Source organism: Trichosurus vulpecula, chromosome 1 (genome assembly GCF_011100635.1).
Source record: "Trichosurus vulpecula isolate mTriVul1 chromosome 1, mTriVul1.pri, whole genome shotgun sequence".
Taxonomy (NCBI): domain Eukaryota; kingdom Metazoa; phylum Chordata; class Mammalia; order Diprotodontia; family Phalangeridae; genus Trichosurus; species Trichosurus vulpecula.
In genome coordinates, this window is record NC_050573.1 from 232,268,916 (window position 1) to 232,291,421 (window position 22,506).

Here is a 22,506-nt window from a genome sequence, read left to right on the forward strand (position 1 = left end):
AATGTTTATAGAATTAATTGGGTCTCTCAACAAATTTTGCTTAATCACTGTTTACAGTAAGTTTTTTTTTTCCTACTGCTTACTTGACAGTATTCCATTTTCTTGTATATTGGGTTTTAAAAACAATAAATGAAACACCACAATGTATGATAAAGGCAAAGTGAAATGAAAATGCTTTTTCATTTTAAATCCCAAATTTCTGTCAAGGAAAAATTGCCAGCACCATGGAAATTCCAGCAGAGGGCAGAAGACAGTTGCGACATGATCTTGAATATACCGCCCCCCCCTTCAAGCAAAGCCACACACAAGGGGAACAAAGGGACTGAAATCTTTCTTTATGTATCTTTTTTTTCAGCATCATTCTTCTAAGTCCTGACCTAATTTTCTCTCTGGCCAGCAAAAATCAGAATATATCGCATGACAACAAATTTGGCAATAGAAACAAATAAGAAGTTCCTTAATTGTCAGCTTCCCGTGCTCCCCCCTCACCCCCCCCACCCCCGCCAATGGGGCTGTTTTCCTTAATCAGCTCATTTTCTTATAAAAAGCAAGCATAATTTGAAAAGCCAGAAAATGAAAAAAAAAGCCACACAAATACATTCCTTTAAACCAACTAGGCAGTTTTAAATTTTAGTTTCCAAAGCTCCATTTGGTTCCTTCTCATGTTAACCTGTTAACTCTTGCTATGTTGCCATAGCTGAGCCGAAAGCCCCTTATATCCTGCAAGTCTGGGAAAAATAATTTTTTTCAGCTATCTATGTGAAGGAAAGCACTACCTCTCTTTGTAATAAATTACTTTTCAAGAGGGAATGGTTTTAGATTAAGTTTCAATTTCATTTGGAAACTATTAATCCCATTACGTGGTAAAAAGAAGTCATTGTACTACAAGGCTCTTCCGGTGCCCCATTTCATGTTTTCTGAAACCTTTGGTGGTACCTACACCATCCTACTTTGTCAGTCTCTTGGTTGACAGAGGTGAAATTTGTAACTGAGACTCTATTCAACGTGAGTGTCAGTGTCATGGCAAGGGCGAGTTATGGTTAGAGAGATGCACCCTGCATTTTGGGGCATGGAACCTGGAGCAACCCAAAGGTGACTAACCTTAGCTGCTAAAGCGGGAAACTGACATTTGCAGTTCTCGGCTGATGGACCCCCAACAGAAATACACAAGTGAATTCTCACTCTGCACTGCTGGTGGCCTTTCTAGTCACGTTTCTATGGAAACGTGCAGTGTGGGGAGATTGAGGTCTGGAAATTCTGGCCCTGGGTCTGCTATATTGGGCAAAAAACGAGATCCTCCCTGTGACAGAAAGCACTGGTGCTGAACCAGTACTGGACTGAGGGGCCATTTTTTTTTCCTGTTGAAGAGAATGGAATCTTCCTTATGACTCTGCTATTAGTCAAATTGACGCTGGGAATTGAGCTGCTCACATGGTCTCCTTTCAAACACATCCCTGCAAGTCAAAATCCATTTCTTTTTCTGAAGCTTGTTGATAGCTTGGCAAGTTTCCAGTTTGCCATTTTAAACACAGAGGAAGAACAGACTGCTTAAGCCTTGGAGGGCTGAAGGTAGCACTTCTTCTTTCAGTTTACTCCAACAGAAAAGTTCATCTTGGGCTTCTATTAGATAATTGTTATAAACACAGACACACATAGATACATGAGAGGATTCTGACTTCAGCATATATTTCTTCTGTTATTTCTTTTATTCCTTCTATTTTCAGTTCATGGTTCTAAACCATTTAATTATTTTGAAAATTTTGTCTTTGAATTCCCTTCCTCCTCCCACTGGTGTTTGCTGATTGCATCTCTAGTTAACAGCATAGATATATGTGTTTCTTTCTGCATGTACACAAAAAGAGAATGAATTGGGTCCTGAACCTTTATACTCCCTTTGACAATAAAGTTTGAGAGATTTCTCTAGTCTTTCTATGCCACCTGACTAAAAAGCTGCAGATGAAACATGATTCTATAACCACACCTTGTGGACAACTCTATATGAACTATAGTTTATCTTGGATCTCCATTCACATTGCCTAGAAACAATGTCAAGTCTGTCTTCTAATTTCCCTGTAGGAAGTAAAGAAATATGCATTTATTAAGCACCTACTATGTGCCAGGCACTATGCTAAACACTTTACAAATATTATCTCATTTAGTTCTCACAACACTCTGAAGCAGGCACTATTATCATCCCCATTTTACAGTTGAAGAAAGTGAGGTTGACAGAGGTTAAGCAATTTGCCCAGGGCTACACAGGTAGTTAAGTATCTGAGGCTGGATTTGAACTCATCTTCCTGACTCCAGGTCCAGTAGTCTATCCAAATACCACTTAATAGTTTTCTATAGTTTTAGTGTTGATAGACATTCTCATGGGCTGCAAGATGGCAGAGTGAATAGCGTGCTAAGCAGAGACAAGAAGATTTCATTTTTGTGACTACAAATCTGGCCTCAGACACTAGCTGTGTGACCTTGGGCAAGTCACTTAACCATACTTGCCCTAAGTTCCCCACCTGTAAAGTGAGCTGGAGAAGGAAATGACAAACTACTCCCATATCTTTGCCAAGAAAACCCCAAATGCAGTCATGAAGATTCAGACACGACTGAACAACAAAAGACAAACTCAATGCATAGTGGCGTGGCAAGCAGTCAGGGCTCCTGAGGGTAGAAATGTGAGGGTTAAATTAGGAATGAAATCAAGGAGAGGTCCCAATGGGTCTTGGAATGACTCAAATTTCTGAAAGATGAAGGCATTTCCATGTCAAAAGGAGCAGATTGAGAAAGGTCAGGATTGGCCAAGAATTCAACCTAATGATCCACACAGAAATAATTATGTGGATCAAGAATGTTCAGACTGAAATAAAGCTGAATGGCGAATCCACCGAGTTGCTCCATCAAGGCCAATACTTTGGATAGACACTTCAGATGAAGGTAGGTTGACTTGAGTAGGAGACCATTCTGGATTGGATTTGGGAAATTGCTCCTTGTTTAATAATCCAAAGCTGATCTCAAATAAAAAGCCATTTTTTTAACACCAATACTTTCTGGTGATGCTACATGGCTACTAATCGTGGGCCAACAAAATCTCCCAAGAGTTATTGCCAGTGACCCAAATGGCAGTTGAAGATGGATCTGGTAGGTGTGCATAGGCTGTAGCACATTACCAATGATTTACACATAAGATATGCCTTAAAAATATTGTACAGGACATACATAATTGGAAAAGGTTGTAGACTGGCTATATAGTGTGAGTAGAGAGTAATAGAGAGGAGAGGGGAGAAAGGAGAAGAGAACAAGTATATATTAAACACCTACTAGTGCCAGACAAAATGGTAACCACTTTATAAATTTCTATTTTGATTCTCATGACAACCCTTGGAGGTAGGTGCCCCAATTTTACAAAAGTTGAAGAAACTGAGGCAGACAAGTTGAGTGATTTACACAGCTAATAGGTGTCTGAAGCCATATTTGAATTCAGTCTTCCCAAACTTCAGGCCTAGCACTCTTATTTTCTGTGTCACCCGGCTGCCAGATATGGCTGGTTTGAGTTCTGTTCTGGTGGAATATTACCAGATGTGTGGTGTGTTGAGTAGCTCTTCAGTGGAGGGAATACCACTTAGATGAGATCAGAGATCTGATGAAGATACAACTATCTAAACAAACAACTATTTAACTGTATAACACAAGGGTAAAAGAGAGCTGGGAGAAATGAGGAGACATAGTCTTGTTCTCAGTAAGCTCATCAGAAGAGGTGAATTTTAAATGAGAACAGTATGTTTGTTTTTCAAGGAGGACATTCCAGATTATTTATCAAATAATAATAATAATGGACAAAGAAAGTGAGAGATGTATAGCAGATCATAAAATCATAGATTTAAGGCAGGAAGGTACCTGTAGAGGCCATCTAATCCAACTCCTTTTACAAATGAAGAAAATGGGCCCCAAGAAGATAACTAACTTGGGGCCAGCTAGGTGGCGCAGTGAGTAGAGCACCAGCCCTAGAGTCGGGAGAACCTGAGTTCAAATCCTGCCTCAGACACTTGACACACTAGCTGTGTGACCTTGGGCAAGTTGCTTAACCCCAACTGCCTTCTCTTCTCCCCTCCAAAAAACAAAACAAAACAAAAAAAGAAGATAAATAATTTGCCCAAAACCACAGTGACAAAGGCAGGCAGGATGTGAACCCAAATTCTCTGACTTCAAAGCCAATACACTTTTCTAAGATGGCAAACATGTTTATATACACAAATCAGGGTGTGGTGGAGGGGAGTTTTTTAGACAATGGAAGTCCCAATGGTTAAGTTCTTGTAAATTAGACTCACATGTAAATAAATATTTGTCTATAATCTGATTTGTCCCTCCAACAACCCCCTAAGAGAGGCTATAAAGATTCTATTATTTTCATTTTACATATGAGGAAACTGAGGCACACAAAAATTAAATTTTTCACAGAGTCACAGGGCTATAGCTTGATTCCCAAATCTAATTTTTTCTACTACATAATGCTACCTTCCTTTTGCTATTTTAGTTTATTATATAAAGTATATAAGAAAGTATATAACAAGTCAGTTACTCAACTATTATTCAAGTATATAACAAATCAGGATTTTAAAATAATTTTAGATAGGAACATATTATGGACTAACAGAAAATGTAACCACCACCGTACTATATTTTGCTACCCTAACTATAAGAAAAATTCACCTAAGAAAGAAGTCTCAGTGACAAAGATTTGGGGTTTTGTTTTTTATTTTCATGGTTAAAATACAATGTACACATTCTACTTTACAAATATGCTATTATAACTACAATGGAAGTTACTGTAACAAACAATCCACATTTCCCTTTTGTGTGGGTCAGAAATATACAAACGATTAGCTTTATCGAGTGGCATGATGTTATTTTCCAATCCAGTAAGACATTGTGGAAAATAGTTGAAAAATGCCTGGAAGAAAAGATAAACTTTTTTTTTCTTAATCCCTCATTTGAACTCCTGGGATTCACTCCCAGTTGTCTGAACATGGCTAGAAACAAATGATTAATGACAGAGAGAATATGTTTTCGGCACCGACGCTTTCAGAGCACGACATTCACAGAATATTTTATTTTGGTATTTGGAGCATTTGCTCATTTCTTGTGCATCATTAAACTAGGAATATCAAAAGCAAAACAAGGTTGACATTAAATAATAAGACTCAGGGACACTTCGTAACAAAAGCTATTATAATCCACTATGCTTTTTGTCTGAGTAAGGCAAGTGAGGTAGTTTATTTTGTATGTACATTGTAATGACAATGAGTGGTTCCAGTATGCTTCAAAGGTCATTGATTCCTAGAACCATTATGCCAAACAAAGTGTGCTGGCGTGCGAAATAAGCCTTCATTTTTTTCTTTTTATATTTTTTTGCAGAATGAGAAAGGAAAAACACTTAAGGCAGCTATGGAGTCTGGGCCAAGTTCTCTTAAAATCCTTTCCCTTCCTCTAACATTTCACTGCATGGTTATCTAGCAGTCCCCCAAGACCCTAGACAATGGGATGGCTGGGGAATGGAGATTGCAAATTCAGGCAGAATTACAGAAATATCATGTTTCCCCCTTAGCTAACATCATCTTCTGTTAGCAGGTAAACTTTCAGCTTTGCAGCTTGGTTGTCAAAGTATGGCAAATGTAAAATGTTGACAAGACAGTGCTCCTAAAATATAGGTGACAGGCTCTTTTAGAGTCAAAAGAAAGGATCTTCAATCTGGCTGCTGTCCCAGAGTTGAACTGCAGAAAGGTCCACTTCTGTTTTTAAGGACAGATTTAGTCACCAAGAATCCCCAATGAGTAAATTACCTCTTTCAGAAGATTAATATATAAATATAAAGACAGGGAGAGGGGTCACTAGACCTGCAATTTCATTGGTATAAAAATTCCTAGGTGATGAAACTACTAATTGCAAGTCAGCATCTTCTCTGAAATTTATATAGTTTCAGTGGCCAAGACTAGCACTAAGATCGCTTATGACTAGCGCTAATGACTTACCCAAGGTCACATAATCAGTCTGAGAGGCAGGTGGTACTTGAATCCAGGTCTAATGGTCCAAATTGGATTTTAGCTCTCTCCCCACTATGTCTTGCTACCTTTCTTATGCACGACAAAAATCCTCTCTTGATGGCAGGTTAAGATCCTTGTAAGTAAACATTCACATCAGATGTAATAATACTAATGAGACTATTTAGAAGAAAAGCTTTCCCCTCCTCCCTCAGATGCTAGAAATCTTTGGTAACAAATAGATATTTTCCTCGAACAAAGTGAAGTGAATGAAATAATTGATTCGGATAGGTCTGATGAGTACAAAAGTAAATGAGGACAGAAACATTTTTTTTCCTCCATATCCCCTATATTTAACAGTAGACTGATGACAAATTAGAATAGAGAAATGTATGACAACCTTAGGATGCTTTCTAGTCCTGGTGTTTAACATGTCTGGAATTAGATTTGGGGATGTTTTACTTCAAAATAACATCCCTTTTTGTGAAAATAAAAAAAAAGTTAACTATTGTTCTGCAGGAAATATAATTATTTACATAGGGAGAACAAGACATTCTTTTTTTGGAAGACACAAGTGTATTTTAAAGTTTTATTACAAATGTTGGCAGATACTATGAATGCATTAGAACCTGAGACTTAAAAGGAGAAACTAAAGTAAAAAAATGCAAAACTTTTACCAGAGTTCCAGGCAATGCTGCTTTGTTGCAACAGAAACAGGCATTTAGGTCTAGGATCTAGTCCGCATAGCTCCAACATAATCCCTCAAATCCATTATCTGTTGAACCCAAGCCAAAGGTTGAAAGATGATATAGAATTTATTTAGGGGAGAAGGGGTAAGTGGGACAATATAAAACCAGAGAGCATCCCAAGATATCTTGTCACAATTTTGAAACTATAGCCATCCTTAATTGATCCTAGAAGGGGCTCTATATTTATTTTCTAAAGAGAAGCCAGTACTATAGGATTCTTTAACATACTGCATTTGCTCTCTTTCCTAAATGAGGATGATTGGTGAATAACTGATCTGACAGAATCCAGATTTGGAAAGTATATGATACTCAACTTACCCAACATACATAGATTTGTACAGCCTAATTGTTTAACAATTGTGCCTAGCCATGCCTGTGATTGATGATCAAAGGTGAAAAATGTCCTCAATGTCATGTAAGAACCAGAGGCAGCTGTATTTTCTAGGCCTGGATAAAAGTGGTACTGTCTTCTTCAAAACCGTGGCTATAGAATTAAGTATGGTCATAAAATATAGATAAGGAAATGTTTGGGAGAAGAGAGAAACTCAGTGACTGGCACATGGAAAGACATTCATCAAATAATATAATAATGATTAGGGAACAGAATCCACTGCTGTTTACAAAGAAAAGGGAAATGAAAGGACAGGCACATCCTTAGTCTGACAATGCTTCGCTCAGAGACTATGTCCATAATGTAAGATGAAAAGCTTAAAAAAAATTCAATTTGTTCAGACACACAGAAGTACACATTGGTATCAGAATGATGAGAATGACAATACAGTACAACATAGATAAACAGTACAGGTTGCTTTAAACAGTAGTTCTTTCTCCTCAAAATAACCAAATAATGAGGAGTGAGTCAGAAGCATAAATATTGTATATTTTACTTTCAAAATAAGTTTTGTTTGGATAGAAGAATTGCATCTACGCAGCACAACTACCCTGGGCATTTCCATCATTTTTTTTCTGAAAAACAGCCCTGTGTTCTTATTTTATACATATATATATAAAGGTGAAGGAGAATCTTGCTTTGGAATACTAGCAAAATCACCCCACTACCCCCTCTCCACTCCCCATCGTCTCTTGTATTCGGTAGTGTTTGCTACATTTGGTAGGCTGTAAGATTGAGTAAGAAGGCATCCAAGTAGAGGACACAGTTTAATTATCAAGTCAAAATCCTGGAGAGGATGAAACTTTCCATTGTCCAGATTGGCCTCTCTTTGAAAGTACCATCATCCTTCCTTTGTAGGTCAAGTAACTGACATAAGAAGACTCCTGCTTCGATGGTTACGACTGGTGTTTATCTTAGGGTTCACAGGTTGGTAACCAATGAACACATCAATACCCTCTGACTTGGAGAAACATCTCAAGACAAAGAGGGCTGGGAAGGACAGAGAGAATCAAAAGCAGCCACTTGGTTTTCCACCATATTCTGGACTTTCTTGGCCTAGAAAATACAAGTGGAGTCCTTTCCCTCCGAAGTAGGCTATTTCCTGAAGTTTCAACTTGTCTTTGGTTTTATCACCCACTCTGCATGAGGATTCGCATGATACACATCCAACATGAAGGCGTCGGGATCTAAACAGTGCTGCCCTATGACAAAAAGAAAGGGAAAAGCATGTTCACTCAGGCTCACATGGTACTGGTTAAGAAAATGGTCAGCTGAGTCCAGCAGGGCGCTTTAATTGTCTCATTTATTTGATGGTAAGTGGATCAATTCTTAGGATTTCTTTGCAAAAGTCATCTTTTTCTGATTGCCTGGTAGAACATCACTAAAGACATTTTAGTTGGATTGAGGATTGTACAAACATGTTGTCTGCAACAGAATTACTTTCTAGCTTGCCCACATCATGTAAGCCTTCCCACTCAGCCTTAGGAAGATCAGGGGTGCTTATCCCTCTAAACTACAAATCCCACTTGGCCACTCAGCTCTCAAAGCCTTATTACACAAGGCAAGAATATTTTTAACATACAATTTCATTTCTTATCTGAGAATACACCTTGAAGACAGTAGTCTAGGACCACAAAAGATTCTCATTAAGTAAATTTCAAGGTATGTTGCTTTGATTTCTTTGACTTTCTGAGAAATGTCTATGGTGGGTTGAATAATAATTATACTCATAATTATCATAATAGTAAAATGGATGTTGGCTATTATAAGTCATTTCTAGTAGTAATGATAATAAATCCTTATCAATCAATATTTATTAAGGTGCTGGAGATGAAAGACAAAAAATGAAAGTCTCTGATCTCCAAGAACTTAAAATACATTTTTATTTTTAGCATTCATGTGCATTGTTGATTAATAACATTTAGCGCTTAAATTTATGCCAGATCTACAGTTAGAAAGTAGCTTTCAAACACTGTCATTTTTACTTGAATTATATCTGCCATGTTATTTTTCTGAATGTTAGGATTTCCTGTTTTCCTTACTTTGTTATGAAAATTACCAGAAAGAACACACAAAGAAGGTTCCTCAAACAGATCTATCATCTAAATGCTACACAGAAGTTATTCATTGAAAATGGTGCTGGGAAAGCAATTGACTCTGTAGCTGAAAGGAAATAATTTTTATGTTTCCAGAAAGCCTTTGTCATCAATATCATGAAGAGTCAGGGTGTCCATCTGAGTCAACATGAACTTCCCTTCTATTCATTTAATGAGAAAGGATGTCTTTTGCGGTAGCTACCTTCAGGTCACTGGGTTTCACTCGGCCCCATCGAATACCTCTTTTGCTAAGGACAAACGGAGAGCATGCTATCCTCTCCATCCATGCTTAAAAACTTTAGCTCATTCTTCTTAAATGGTTGCTCCCCTGCAGCCAGGAGAAAGGACAGGCTGGCAGGAAGACATGAATCAGTTAAATATTAATCTTCAAATCTGACTGACAGCTGCCAGAATGATGCACACTTCTATGTAAATGAGCACATTACTGTTAGACTTCAAGAGCTCTCGGACTTAGCCTTAAACTATTTCATAATCAGAAATGAAGCAAATGTCCTTAAAGTACAGGCTTTCTATTAGCTGCAGAACACACTTAATTTCCTTTGAGACTATTAAAGTATGTAGAAAATAGTCACTTAATGAAAAGAATTACCTTGATGTGGCTATCGTCGGAAGGTCGATGGAAAGATAAATTATCCCAGGGTTAGTTACTCTGAAGTGAGTTACTATTTATTCACATTTTTCTTTATCTTGCCTACATAAATTAGTAAAACTCATGACAGTCCCTCCAACGTCTCCATTTTGCTGTTGTCCCCTATCCTCAAATTTACATGTTTGTTTGTTTGAGGAGGTGGAAGTGGCAGTATTTTTCTAGATATCAATTGTGAGCCACAAAACCCAATGTTCTTCTTCACTAAAAGACCTTCTGTCAAAGTCAGAAACCCATGATGGGGCAACAATTTATTTTACTCAAGAAAGCTTCTAGAAGATACTTTTATCTAGCAATAGCATGGTGTAGTATAAAAAAGATATTGGATTAAGGGAAGGAGACCTTGGTTCTAATCCTCCATGTGTGACCTGGGGCAAGGCACTGTGGCCCTCAGGTTTCTTTTTATAATAGAAAGAGGCTAGACTAGAATCAGAGCTTCTTCAAACTTATTCCACTCTCAACTCTTTCAAGACTTCTTAACCTGTAGGTTGCAACCCACAGTTTAAGAAGTGCTGACCTAAATGACCTCTGAGGTCCCTGTCAGCTCCAACATTATAATGTGATGCAAAATATGCTCATGCCATTTACAAATGCTTTGACATCTCTCTAAATACATGAGTGCATTAGATATAAAGTGCTCTTGCTACATTTCTTCCCTCTACCCGGAATGTTCTTTCTCTCTACTTCTTCAGCTACTAAATTACTGCCCATCTTTTAGGGCCAAGTTCTCCCAGGAACATCCCCTGATCTTCCAGGTCAATAACAACCTTCCATTCGAGATGTCATGTAGCATTTTGCTACTGTATTACTTGATAAGTTCATTAGAGAGTTATGATACAATCCTTGTTGATATCTTATGTCCTTACTAGGTCCTTGAGGTCTGGTATTATTTCTCTTTGGAGCTCTCTGGCACCAAACACAGTGCTCTACGTAGAGGAGGTACTTGCGAAATGTTTCTTGTAGTGCATTGTACTGTACTGTGTTGTGTTGTGTTACACTGTACCACACTGTATGACATAGTATATTATTATTATTATTGAATTATGTTGTGTTGTACTACATACAGTGGTACTGAGTGGTGCTATGTTGTATTAACGTTGCGTTAGCTTGTGTTGTATAATACTGAGTTGTGCTGCGTTGCATATTGTATTGCATTACATTGTGTTATATTGTATTAAGGAGATTAATTTCTATATTGAAAGTTCTAGCACTAGGTTATTCTGTATTTATGTAAATATTGACATAAATAAACACCATGTTCCTTAATTAGTAAGAAGAAATTACCAGTATGTGAATATTCCATTAAATATTCAATAAATGCCAAATAATGACGCTGAGATATTATAACATGTATTTAAACAGCACTCCAGAAAATTCAGGCAAGTATTTGGATGTGAACTAAAAATATTAGCAACTTGTATATGCTATTTTCCCTTGGAAAGTAGTTCATGCTAAGGTACATTTACAGTAAATGAAACAATATTTGTAGCAAGTATTTACAAATAATGAAACAAGTATTTCTTCTCAATGAATCAGAAAATTCAGGATTAAAATTTTAAGACACTTACCTATATTGCCTCCAATTTCATATAAGCTTTGGTTCTGAGTCTTAAGGCTACCTGGTGAATCGTGGCTAAGAAGAAGAAAACATTTCTACTGTTAGTTCTTATGGTCTAAATACGAAAATACTTCTTTAGACACCCAGAATAACCAGCCTCTAAAAATTCTACGGGCAGCTAGGTGGCACAATGGATAGAGTCCTGGGCTTGGAGTCAGGAAAACTCATCTTCTTGATTTCAAATCTGGCCTCAGACACTAGCTGGGTGACCCTGAGCAAGTCACTTAATCCTGTTTGCCTCAGTTTCCTCATCTGTAAAATTAACTAGAGAAAGAAATGGCAAACCACTCCAGTATCTTTGCCAAGAACCCAAATGGGGTCATGGAAGAGTGAAATATGCCTGAAGAACAACAAACCTGCTGAGCTATCTATGACCCTCTTGTCCTTCAAAATCTAGCTGAAGGTTTATTTCAGAAAACATTTTTAAAATGTCACTGACCCAACAAAATCAGCCCAACTGCTCCACTGCCCTCTGCATGCTCATCCACACCCACTGCTCCATACATAACATGTTACTGGTTCTTTTTTCTGGTTTAGCTAAACTAGACTGTGAACTACATCTACAGCAAGATTGTAGCTGCTTTGGGTTCTTTTAATTCACCATATCATGGTACCTAATAAAGTGGAAAAGAGAGACATTGACACATTCTCTGTCCCTAAAGGCATTCTTATTTTATTTTTAAAAATGACCTAATTCCTCAAATTAGGAAAGGAGTGGACAAACAAGATTGTGGGAAACATTTCATGTTCAGAAGGTAAGACCCTGAAAGACTGAGGCCTTTGGTGCAGTGAAAGGAATAATGAACTTAATGGATTTGGAGTCAAAAGATTTATGGGTTTAGGATTGTTACTCTGCCATTTACCACCTGTGTGACTTTGGGCAAGTCACTTAATTGTTCTCTGCCTCAATTTTCTTATCTGTTAAATATTGCTATATGACTCTTCGGTACCTTGTAGGCTCTAAATCTATGATTCTATGATCGATTTATAGCCCTGGGATAGGGGCTATATCCCAAAAAGGACTACTTAGTGAGTGGTCCAGCTCATATTGAGAGGACATGATGAACTTTCAGCTCAGATACCACAGGAAAGAAGCAAAGGAAGGCTTTTCTTTAATAATGGGAGAAAAAAGATGGTCACCTTTGGATCCTTAGCCTCAAAATTCTCCCCTTTTGATGGTGAGAATTAGATACTTTTTTGGATTAGTTAAGATAGAAAGAAAGATGGAAAGATAGATGATAGATGGATAGATGAATGGATAGAAAGATAAATAGAAAGATGGCAAGATAGAAAGACAGATGGATAGTTAGACAGATATAAAAAGATAGATAGGTGGACGGAAAGATAGGACAGAGAGAAAGAAAGAGATAGTTGTAAGAGTGTATATTAAGCACTTACTATGTACAAACATTGGAAACACAAGGACAAAGAAGCATGAAAATTATTGTAGTCAAAAAGCTTACAATCTACCAGGAGAAAAACATACATAAAGGAGCACCAGAAAGTTGGAAGGGGCCCCAAAGCACTCAATGGCATGGCTAGGAAGCGAGATCAAGGCCTTGATCTTGATGAGATAAAGCCAAAGCCCACTCCTCAGAGCCCAGGGTGCAGGCCTGAGCCCCAGTTTTTGGTGGGGGTAAAGGCCTGACTGGAGGCAGGTAGAAGACAGATGAAGAGTGGTCTGCAGAAAGCCAATCCTTAAGTGTAAAGGGATTACATATGGCACGCTTCTAGCAATTAAAGCAATAGATGTCATGGGCACTGTCTCATTAGGAAGATAAGCAGGGAAAAACCTTCAGAAGAAGTTGGTCTAAGGGGGCTGATTCAACCTAGGCTCTCTGATCCAACATTTCTTTTATTAGGAACACTTTTTTTTTACATGAGTCTAAATATAATGAGCATCAAGTTGGTTATGCAATCCATGTAGCCAGGCATTTGTCTGCTAAATCCCTCAAAAGCCTCTCCAAGTCCCCATATGACTGTCAAGTTGAAACAATTATAGTGATTTAGGTTTCCAGGATAGGCAGCAACAGATGACTAAGTGTCCAGAGTGTTTCTGTTGGCCTCAGGCTATTACTTTTTAATATGATTGGAAAGCTTCTTTAGGATACATGTCAAAGGTGTACAAGAGACCATTAAATCATGTCTGCCTTCAGATAGTAGGTTTTGGAATTATACTTCTTTTCTCTTCTCATAAAACCCCAGGACAAATTCATGTCTTGGAGTAAGTGTGCCTGGTTACAAATTGATTTTTGTTCTTCCCCTTTAATGTTCTTACTCTGTGATTAGCCACTATATGGCAAGAGAGCAAAGCAGCCCGTCACTGACTTCGCACTGACCCCAATGATTACCGCCTGCAGTGTATTTGAAAGGAACTGTAGCACCAAAGATACAATACATGACTACTCTATCTTGGCTCTATATCATTAACATATTGTAGGCCAATATTCCAAGAAAATCGATGTTACCCAAGGACAGGGCGCATTTTGATTTTAACTTTGCATTCCCTGTGCCAGGCAAAGCTAGTGATAAATGGGCAATCAAACAATTAACCAATTAACATACATTTATTAAGTGCTTACCATGTGCTACAGACTGTGCTAAACATGGAGATACAAAGAAAAAAGTGAAATTGTTCCTGCTCTCAAGGAACTTATTCAGTGAGCCCTTCCACGTCCTGACTTATCCAATCATTTTTTTTTGATATATAGCATGTTGGCATAAGAAATTAAACGGGAATTTTGGGGGACTTCTGCAGAAGCCACAGAAGACACACAAAGGCTAGCAAATGACATAAAGCCTGTGACAGAATACTTATCCAAATTTTACAATAAGTTACTGTAAACACCCCGTAAGAGAAAAAGAAAAAGTTCAGACTTCTTCTCTGGTACAAAGGAAAGGACAAAAAAAGTATGTAGATTTCCCAGATTGTGGGAGCCCCTAACCCTGGTGATATGGAAGGGATAACTGCATTCTAAAAAGGAACACAATGGGCACAAATATTGGCATACACATAACATATGCAAAATAAATTCAGGGAAGTTTGGGGAGGAAGTCCATTAGAAGGAGAGATGAGGAAAGGCTTCATGTAAAAGAAGGGAATCTAGTATGCATTTATTGATTTGAATTGAAACAAAAACCTAACAAACTCCTAAAGCCACCTCGATCAAAAACATCTGTCTAGATTTTCCTTTGGAGGAAACGTTAAACAGGCCATTTTTTTGGGCAAGGTATTATTATTAAGTTATTTTCATTATAGTATTAAGCAAATAATAGAGGATTCAGAGGATATAAGTTTATCCCTACACCAAATTACTGGGGTATAGGCAAAAAGTACCCAAACTAAGAGGCTCTAAAGCTTTATTAAGAAAGCTAAAGCTCAAAGTTCAAGCAAACTATACACTTGGCCACAATTCCCTTCATTGAATTAAGAACTCCACCCCCACCACCACCACTGTCACCTACCTGTTCTCACAGTGAAATCGAGCCAGGATGTCTTTGGCTTTGGTCTGACCATTAAGCTGAATGGCCATGGACACCTTGGAATGAAGAGGTGCATGTACTCTAATGACTCCTTCAGGTATATCAGACTACAAAGTGGGGAAGAAAAAGAAAATCGACCTAAGTTACTTGTACTCTAGCTAGGGCTAGAATCAGTTCTTTGTTTCTTTTCACCTTTATCTTGATTTTTTTTTAACATACACTCAGTTCTTACTATGACACCATCCTTGGCATTCCTGTATAGAATGGGGTTACTGACAAAATGTTATAACAAATCTTACTGGCCTCTGCAATAAAAGTCTCCTTGGATGAAATTCAAGATGGGCCTCCCTGAAGCAGAATCCAGGGCTATAACTGATTGGGTTAGGGTAGGGCTTCCAAAGAACATCTCCTAAATTTTCTGTTTTATCAGACAAAAGTCTGTGACATCAGAACAAAAGGTCCTCCATGGGGATCTTGAATCTTTAGATTCAATCACTACAGTGACAGGTTTTACCTCTTTTGGTATCCCCAGCTCTTAGCACAGTGCCTGGCACATAGTAGGTACGTAATAAAGACTGACTGACTGATTGATGCTGCAATCTGACAGATGATAACACAGAAATGGTTGTAGAGAATGGCTCCTGAATAAGATGTGCGATGCTGAGGGTGGAAGTACAAGAGGGTCACTCCTTTTCTCTCTTACAACAGTAACTCACCCAGGATATCAAGAACTACCAAAACACCAAGGGAACTAGACTATTGTGGTTAACTGAATTTTCTAGTTAACTTCAGCAAAACTTAGAAACCAATTTTTTGTTTCAACTTTTCTTGCTATATATATATATATATATATATATATATATATATATATATATATATATATATATATATATATATATATATGTATATGTATGTATGTGTATGTATGTGTATGTATATGTACACACATACACACATACATATATGTAAATTTATATAATCATATTATGTATTAATGTATAATATATACACACATATATACATATACACAGATGGATACATAGGTATGTATATATATCTATAGCTATATAGCTATATGCACATCTATATCTATCTAGTATCTATCTATCTATCTATCTATCTATCTATCTATCTATCTATCTATCATCTTCTTTTCCTGTCTTAGCAAGTATGGTGGGCAGGACTAATTCTTTCCTTAAGTAATGCAGATCTTGCAGGACTAAGGTTATTATTCAGGATATATCTTCTCCTCAGAGGACACTGAATTAAATGAATCTTGGCCCCCAAATATGCCTACGTCCTGGATAATTTTGTTTAAATAAACCTGATTTCAGACTTTCTCTTTCTCTTTTACTCTCCTAGAAGTTGAATGAAGAAAAATTATTCTAATTAATTGGAGATTCTTATAAATCAAAGTTTTACTGTACTACTGATATCATTTGAAAAATGCCTTTAGGTATTCAGGCCTCTGCTAATGGAATTCTTCCAGTTCTCTTTACTTTGGCCATGACTTGGGTCCTGGGCTTTCATCTGCCAGGTATCAAAGCTACTCTCCTCCTGTCCCTTTAATGGTGGCATTTCCCAAGTTTCTATTATCAGGCCCTTCATTCACTATGCTTCTCTTTCATCTCATTCTTTCCGTGGCTTCTGCTACTCCATGTGGATGACTTCCAAAACTAGGCCACACATCTAAATGCTTATCCAACACTTCCACTTGGATGCTCTATTATTACCTCAAACTCAGCTCAGCTTGTCTCTCTACTACTTAACTCCTCTCCTAAGGAAAACAAATTCACCTTCTAGTTGCCTTATTTCTGTTAGTGGTAGTCATTTCAGCTAAAAGTCTTGCAGTCACACATTCCTCCTTTCTGCTAACAATTCAAAATGATAGGAGCAGAAAACAAAACACATAAAAAATATTATTGGTTGCAAGCATTCTATTAGGCAATCTAGACTGACTGCTTTAAGGGAATGTATTTTTAGGGGGTGGAATGGGGACGGAAAGGGAATAAGCATTTATATAGCATCTACTCTATGCTAAGAAGTTTACAAATATTGCCTCATTTTATCTTTACAACAACTCTGTAAGGTACAAGCTGTTATTATTTCCATTTGACAGCTGAAGAAACTGAGGTGAACAGAGGTTAAGTGACTTGCCCAGGATCACACATCTAGTAAGTATCTGAGGCCAGGTGTGATTGAGGTCTTCCTGCACTCTATCCACCGTGCTACCCACCCTATCCATTCTATCCGCTGAAGTGTTTGTTAGAAGGTACATATTGTGTCAAAATAAAATAGATCAATAAAATAATAAAGGAAAAAAAAATAAAAGCAAACATTGAAATCATCCTTGAGTACTCCTTATCCCTAACTCATCACATACAGTCAATCACCAAATCCTATTAACTGAAATGCCCTTTCCTTTCCATTGTAATTTTCACTCTTCTGGTTTAGACTCATATCTTTTCTGGGATGATTATCTAAAAAGAATAAAATTAAGGGGTGAGAAAGAGGAATGCACTGGGAGAAGGGGAAAGGGAGAGGCAGAATAGGGTAAATTATCTGACATAGAAGAGGCACAAACAAGCTTTTACTGTAAAGGAGAAGATGGGGGAGGGGGGTGGAGTACGTGAACGTTCCTCTCATAGGAATTGGCTCAAGGAGGGAATAATGTACACACTTACTTGGGAACAGAAATCTATCTTACCCTATAGGAAAGCAGGAGGGAAAGGGGATAAGGTTCATATCTTATCACATCTAGATTGCTTCACTAGCCTCTTGGTTGGTCTCTCCCCAAGTCCTATGCAATGTACACAGTCTTAACAGGATAAACTTCCTACAACACTATTTTGAACACATCACTCTCCTGATCAGAAATCATTAATGATGCCCTTCTGCCTAGGATAAAGTCCAAACGCTCCATAATCTGGTCCCAAATGACTTTTCCAACCCTATCTACCATAAGCTTTTGGTATGGCCAGACAGGCTTACTCACTGTCTGAAGAATACATCCTACTTATGTTTTCATACTGCCACATGTGCTGTCATTCATCTGTCTAAAATTCCCTCTACTCTTTTCTCTTACTGTACTCTCTCATTCATCCTTCAAGACCCAGATTCAATTTCTCTTCCTCTGTGAAAACTTTGAAGACCCGTCCAGCCCATGGGCATATCTCTCTTCTCAATTTCTACTGCATTTACTGACTGTCCTATAAATCTGGTGATTCATCCTGTACTGTCTTTTGACAGCTTTGGTGATTCTGTTTCAAACTGTTTACCTCTAGCATCCCATTATTCAATTTTTGACATGTTCATAATTTACTTCTTCAACTAGGTTGTAAATTCTGTGAGAGTCAGCACCATGACTATCCCGCATGGCACCTTGCACACAGTGGGTTTTCAAGAAAGGTTGGGTGGCCGATACAAGTGGGAGATTGCAAGGCTTCCATATGAATGTAGGGATGCTTTGTGGAACTATTTTCTAGGCAACATTGGCTATGCACATGCCTATCGGGGTCACTTGATTTCACAGGAGATTTTACTACTGATGACATTTCTTTTTATGACTAGGAAGTACGAGTCATGTCCCACAATACTTAGCACTGTTTATGTGCACTCTGTGTGATGGTTAACTGGTCTCTCACCACTCACAGCTGTGTCCTTCTAGTCACAGGTGGTATAATAAATACCTCTGGCTCAAAATTAGCTGACCCCTCTCTGCCTGCAGGAGGGTGGGCTGTCTACTGCTTTAGGCAGTTACTATTTGTGGTCCAGTGCTTGACATTCTATTTTATATTGATACTTTTCCTTCTTCTGGCCCTAAATGGGCCACACCACTGTATCTCTACACACAGAAAAGCTATCTGGGAAATCAGAGGCTCTTTCCTGTTTGTGCATATCAAGCACCAAGAGGTGGGGCTTTGTTGAGCGTTATGGATGGGATGCACTTCCATTTAAAGTCTGCAGTTCTGATGAGGCTCTAAGTGGCCATCTGTAGAATCTGCACTGGGGCAGGCTGGTGTGGGGCCTTGAGGGTCAATCCTCAAGTTTCACCATCCAGTCTAAGCCCCACCAGATTCTGGCAAAATTTTCTAAGACCGCTCCTATTCCCCCTTGAACACACTTTCAGAAATGAGATACAATATTTAGTGTTACTTGCCCCAAAATGTTGGAATTTGGCAGTGCGCTGAATTTTTAAGAACTAAAAAAAAATATTCTAATGACAATTTCTAAGGTTCTTTGATTGGGAAAGCTGATTGATTGGGAAAGTTGATTGGGCCTCACTAGCACATTGCTAGATTAAATGAAATGCACCTTATTTACAAAACCTTGCTTCCCTCCTAAGGTAGAATGGGTCTCACATCATCCCCTCAACCATAATATAAGTTCTTTTTGAACTCCCTATCATCAGTGAAAGCATGGCCTCAGTATCTCTTGTCTCACTGTACTCAGACATCCAGAAATTGCCTGGCCAATATTGCTGAATGATTCTTTATGAGATCAATGAGTAAGCTATGGAATTTTTGATACTCCCCTGTACTGCTCATTTCTCAGTCACACTTCAAAGTTCCATGATGGCATACATCATTTTTCAAAGTCACATTCTAACTCTAAGAATACGTTTTTTGTTTTTTTTTTTAAAAAGGAGCTTTGTGCATTTATTTATTTATTTTTGGAGGCTTTTTAAAAAAAATTTTTTTTAAAGGGGTTTCGTGTATTTATTTTTTGGAGGGTTAGGAGCACATTTTTGACAGATTTGGACAGGGATGGCAAGGAGGTCATTGGTTAAAGAAAAGAGAGAGATGCCTTCAGACTCCCCAAAGAGTTATCTTACCTTCCTTCTTGAAGATGGGGATGTGGGTAGAGTCTTTGAAGTCCTAGGGCTGGTAGCCTAAAAAACAAATGTAGATCCTTGTATCATAACATGCAAATGGAGATTCTGTCTTCCCTTTTCAGTGCCTTATTTTATAATGCTTGTGAATTTTATATTTTCTCCCAGCTCTCCAAATAGGTTCAAGTATCATAACCATAATAATTTATGAAATGTATGCAGATCTCTAAGGCTTACAAAGCATTTCTCTCATGACAATTCTGAGGGAGGTAGTGCAAATATCATTATGCCCATTTTACAAAGAAACTGAGGCTCAGAAAAGTTATATCACTTGTTGACAGCCACACAGCTGAAAAATGTGAGGGGGAGGATTCAAATCCTGATCTCCCGATCAGAAGTTCACCACCATTTCCATCGCATAGTATAGACTATCTCTGGTTCAACTCAGCTTAGTTTGAAGTGACCTCACCCGGATGATCTATATGGAAATTTACCCAATCATCTCTGATCAATGAAAGAATAAACCAATGAGAAAAGTTTGCTTGACAATGAGACTTCAAGGAAGCAACTGCTGCCCCCTTCCTAGACTTGGTTTCCTCACTGAACCTTGGTATTAACCACTGGATTGGAGCAGTGTATCAATAAGGCAATGATAACGATGTAGATGATAATTGTCTATTGCCTATGTGGTTCTGTATCGCAAAGTATAGGAGACTCTCCTCATAGAAGGTAGAAATAAACTATTTATTCGGATATCGGAGAACCATATCCCACAAGCCATATATCCAATCTATCACAGCAGCAAAACATTCAATACATAACATCACAACCTGGAGCCTCACCATCCCAAAACCAAACTCACAGCACAGCTAAGTCAGTCTGTTCAGTTCTAACTATCACGACGGCGGCCATTAGCAGCCATAACTGCTCACGCTCTCTCTCTCTCTCTCTGTCTCTCTCTTTCTCTGTCTCTCTCTGTCTCTCTCTCTGTCTCTCTGTCTCTCTCTCTGTCTCTCTGTCTCTCTGTCTCTCTCTCTGTCTCTCTCTCTGTCTCTCTCTCTCTCTCTCTGTCTCTCTGTCTCTCTCTCTCTCTGTCTCTCTGTCTCTCTCTCTCTCTCTGTCTCTCTCTGTCTCTCTCTCTGTCTCTCTCTCTCTCTCTCTCTCTCTGTCTCTCTGTCTCTCTGTCTCTCTCTCTCTCTCTGTCTCTCTCTCTCTCTCTCTCTGTCTCTCTCTCTGTCTCTCTGTCTCTCTGTCTCTCTCTCTCTCTCTCTCTCTGTCTCTCTCTCTCTCTCAGCATTTCCTTTCTTTTCCTGTCAGGAAGCTGCTCCCACTACATGTGTCTTAGGCTTCCTGTGACCTAGGGAGGTCACATGGCCTATGAATGGGTGGGAAAGATATTTAAACCTAAATTGCTACTACAAGCAGCACTCTTTGGGATGAGCTGCATCTCACCAAGCATCATTTTGAGTGAATATTTTAGAATTCTTTCACTCAAGGCCATCTGTTCCCCTGGCTATTGGGCTGACTGAGTGTTGACATTCCTCTTCACTATTTCACAGGGATTAAAATTATCAGCTTTCAACTCTTGCCAAGGTCATTTTACCCTTGTTTATGAGGACTTAGTACTAAATAAAAATACTAATAATTAGTATGGTGGTCCAAGCATTTTAATACAAGGGATAAAAACCTCTTCAGAATTAGAGCTCTATACCCATCTGAATTAGGGCATAATATCACCCTTGCTCTATACCCTCTAACTTGTATAGCCTGCCGGGCTGTGGCTGCATTTTATTGCTGAAACTTCTCTGCAAATATCTTCTGAGAATTTAATGTCTTTTCCTCCAAAAGTATAAGTCACATTATGCCTCTCCTGAGAAATGGGATCGTGACTAGTAAAGAATATGCTGTTGAATTATATGCATCAGCTACCTCTATCTTTTCAGGTCTTTCTCGTTCCAAAGTTTTCCTTCTGAGAAGTTTTCTCATGCTTTTGTCGAATATCGGTTGCTTCTTCGTGTTGTTTATCGCTGCCTCATTCATTTTCCTAACCTGGGTGATCAGGAAAGATGGCACCTGGAGTAAGGAGGCAGAAATGGTAAGAAGTCAGAGTCAAACTAGATTTTACCAATGGACTGTCCACTTTTTAATGGTTCATTAATTCCCCCAGTCAATCAATAAACACTTATTAACTGCCTACTGTATGCCTGGCACTCTGCTAGGTGTTGGGAAAACAAAGACAAAAATGAAATAATGAAATACTCATAAGAAATGGCAAAAAGTCAAATCATCGAACTAGATTCTACCAGTGGACTGCTCACTTTTTTATGGTTCATTAATTCTCTCAACCAATCAATAAGCACTTATTAACTGGCCACTAGGTGCCTGGCACTTTGCTAAGTGCTGGGAATCCAAAGATAGAAGTGAAACACTCATAAGATCAATACAGGATCATAGAGTTAGAACTAGAGGGGCCCTTGTGTCGATGTTGTTGTTGTTCAGCCATGTCTGACTCTTTGTGACCCTCTGGACCATATCAGGTCAGACCCTTCTGTTCTCCACTATCTCCCAAAGTCTGTCCAAGCTCATGTTTGTTGCTTCCGTGGCACTTTCTATCCATTTCATCTTCTACTATCCTTTTA

The 22,506-nt window shown here is 38.3% G+C and overlaps 1 protein-coding gene across 1 annotated transcript in view; it reads right to left on the reverse strand.

Annotated features, from left to right (window-relative positions):
• Positions 1 to 7,920: 7,920 nt before the first annotated feature.
• The window catches only part of ARHGAP28 (Rho GTPase activating protein 28), a 64,105-nt gene continuing 49,519 nt past the window's right edge, over positions 7,921 to 22,506 (reverse strand). The window contains exons 10-14 of the mRNA XM_036767847.1: positions 21,797 to 21,940; positions 19,871 to 19,927; positions 15,019 to 15,143; positions 11,504 to 11,568; positions 7,921 to 8,374 (exon numbers count right to left, since the gene is read on the reverse strand). Of these exons, the coding sequence (XP_036623742.1) occupies positions 8,283 to 8,374; positions 11,504 to 11,568; positions 15,019 to 15,143; positions 19,871 to 19,927; positions 21,797 to 21,940 (483 nt within the window). The 3' untranslated portion in view covers positions 7,921 to 8,282. The remainder of the gene's footprint in view (positions 8,375 to 11,503; positions 11,569 to 15,018; positions 15,144 to 19,870; positions 19,928 to 21,796; positions 21,941 to 22,506) is intronic.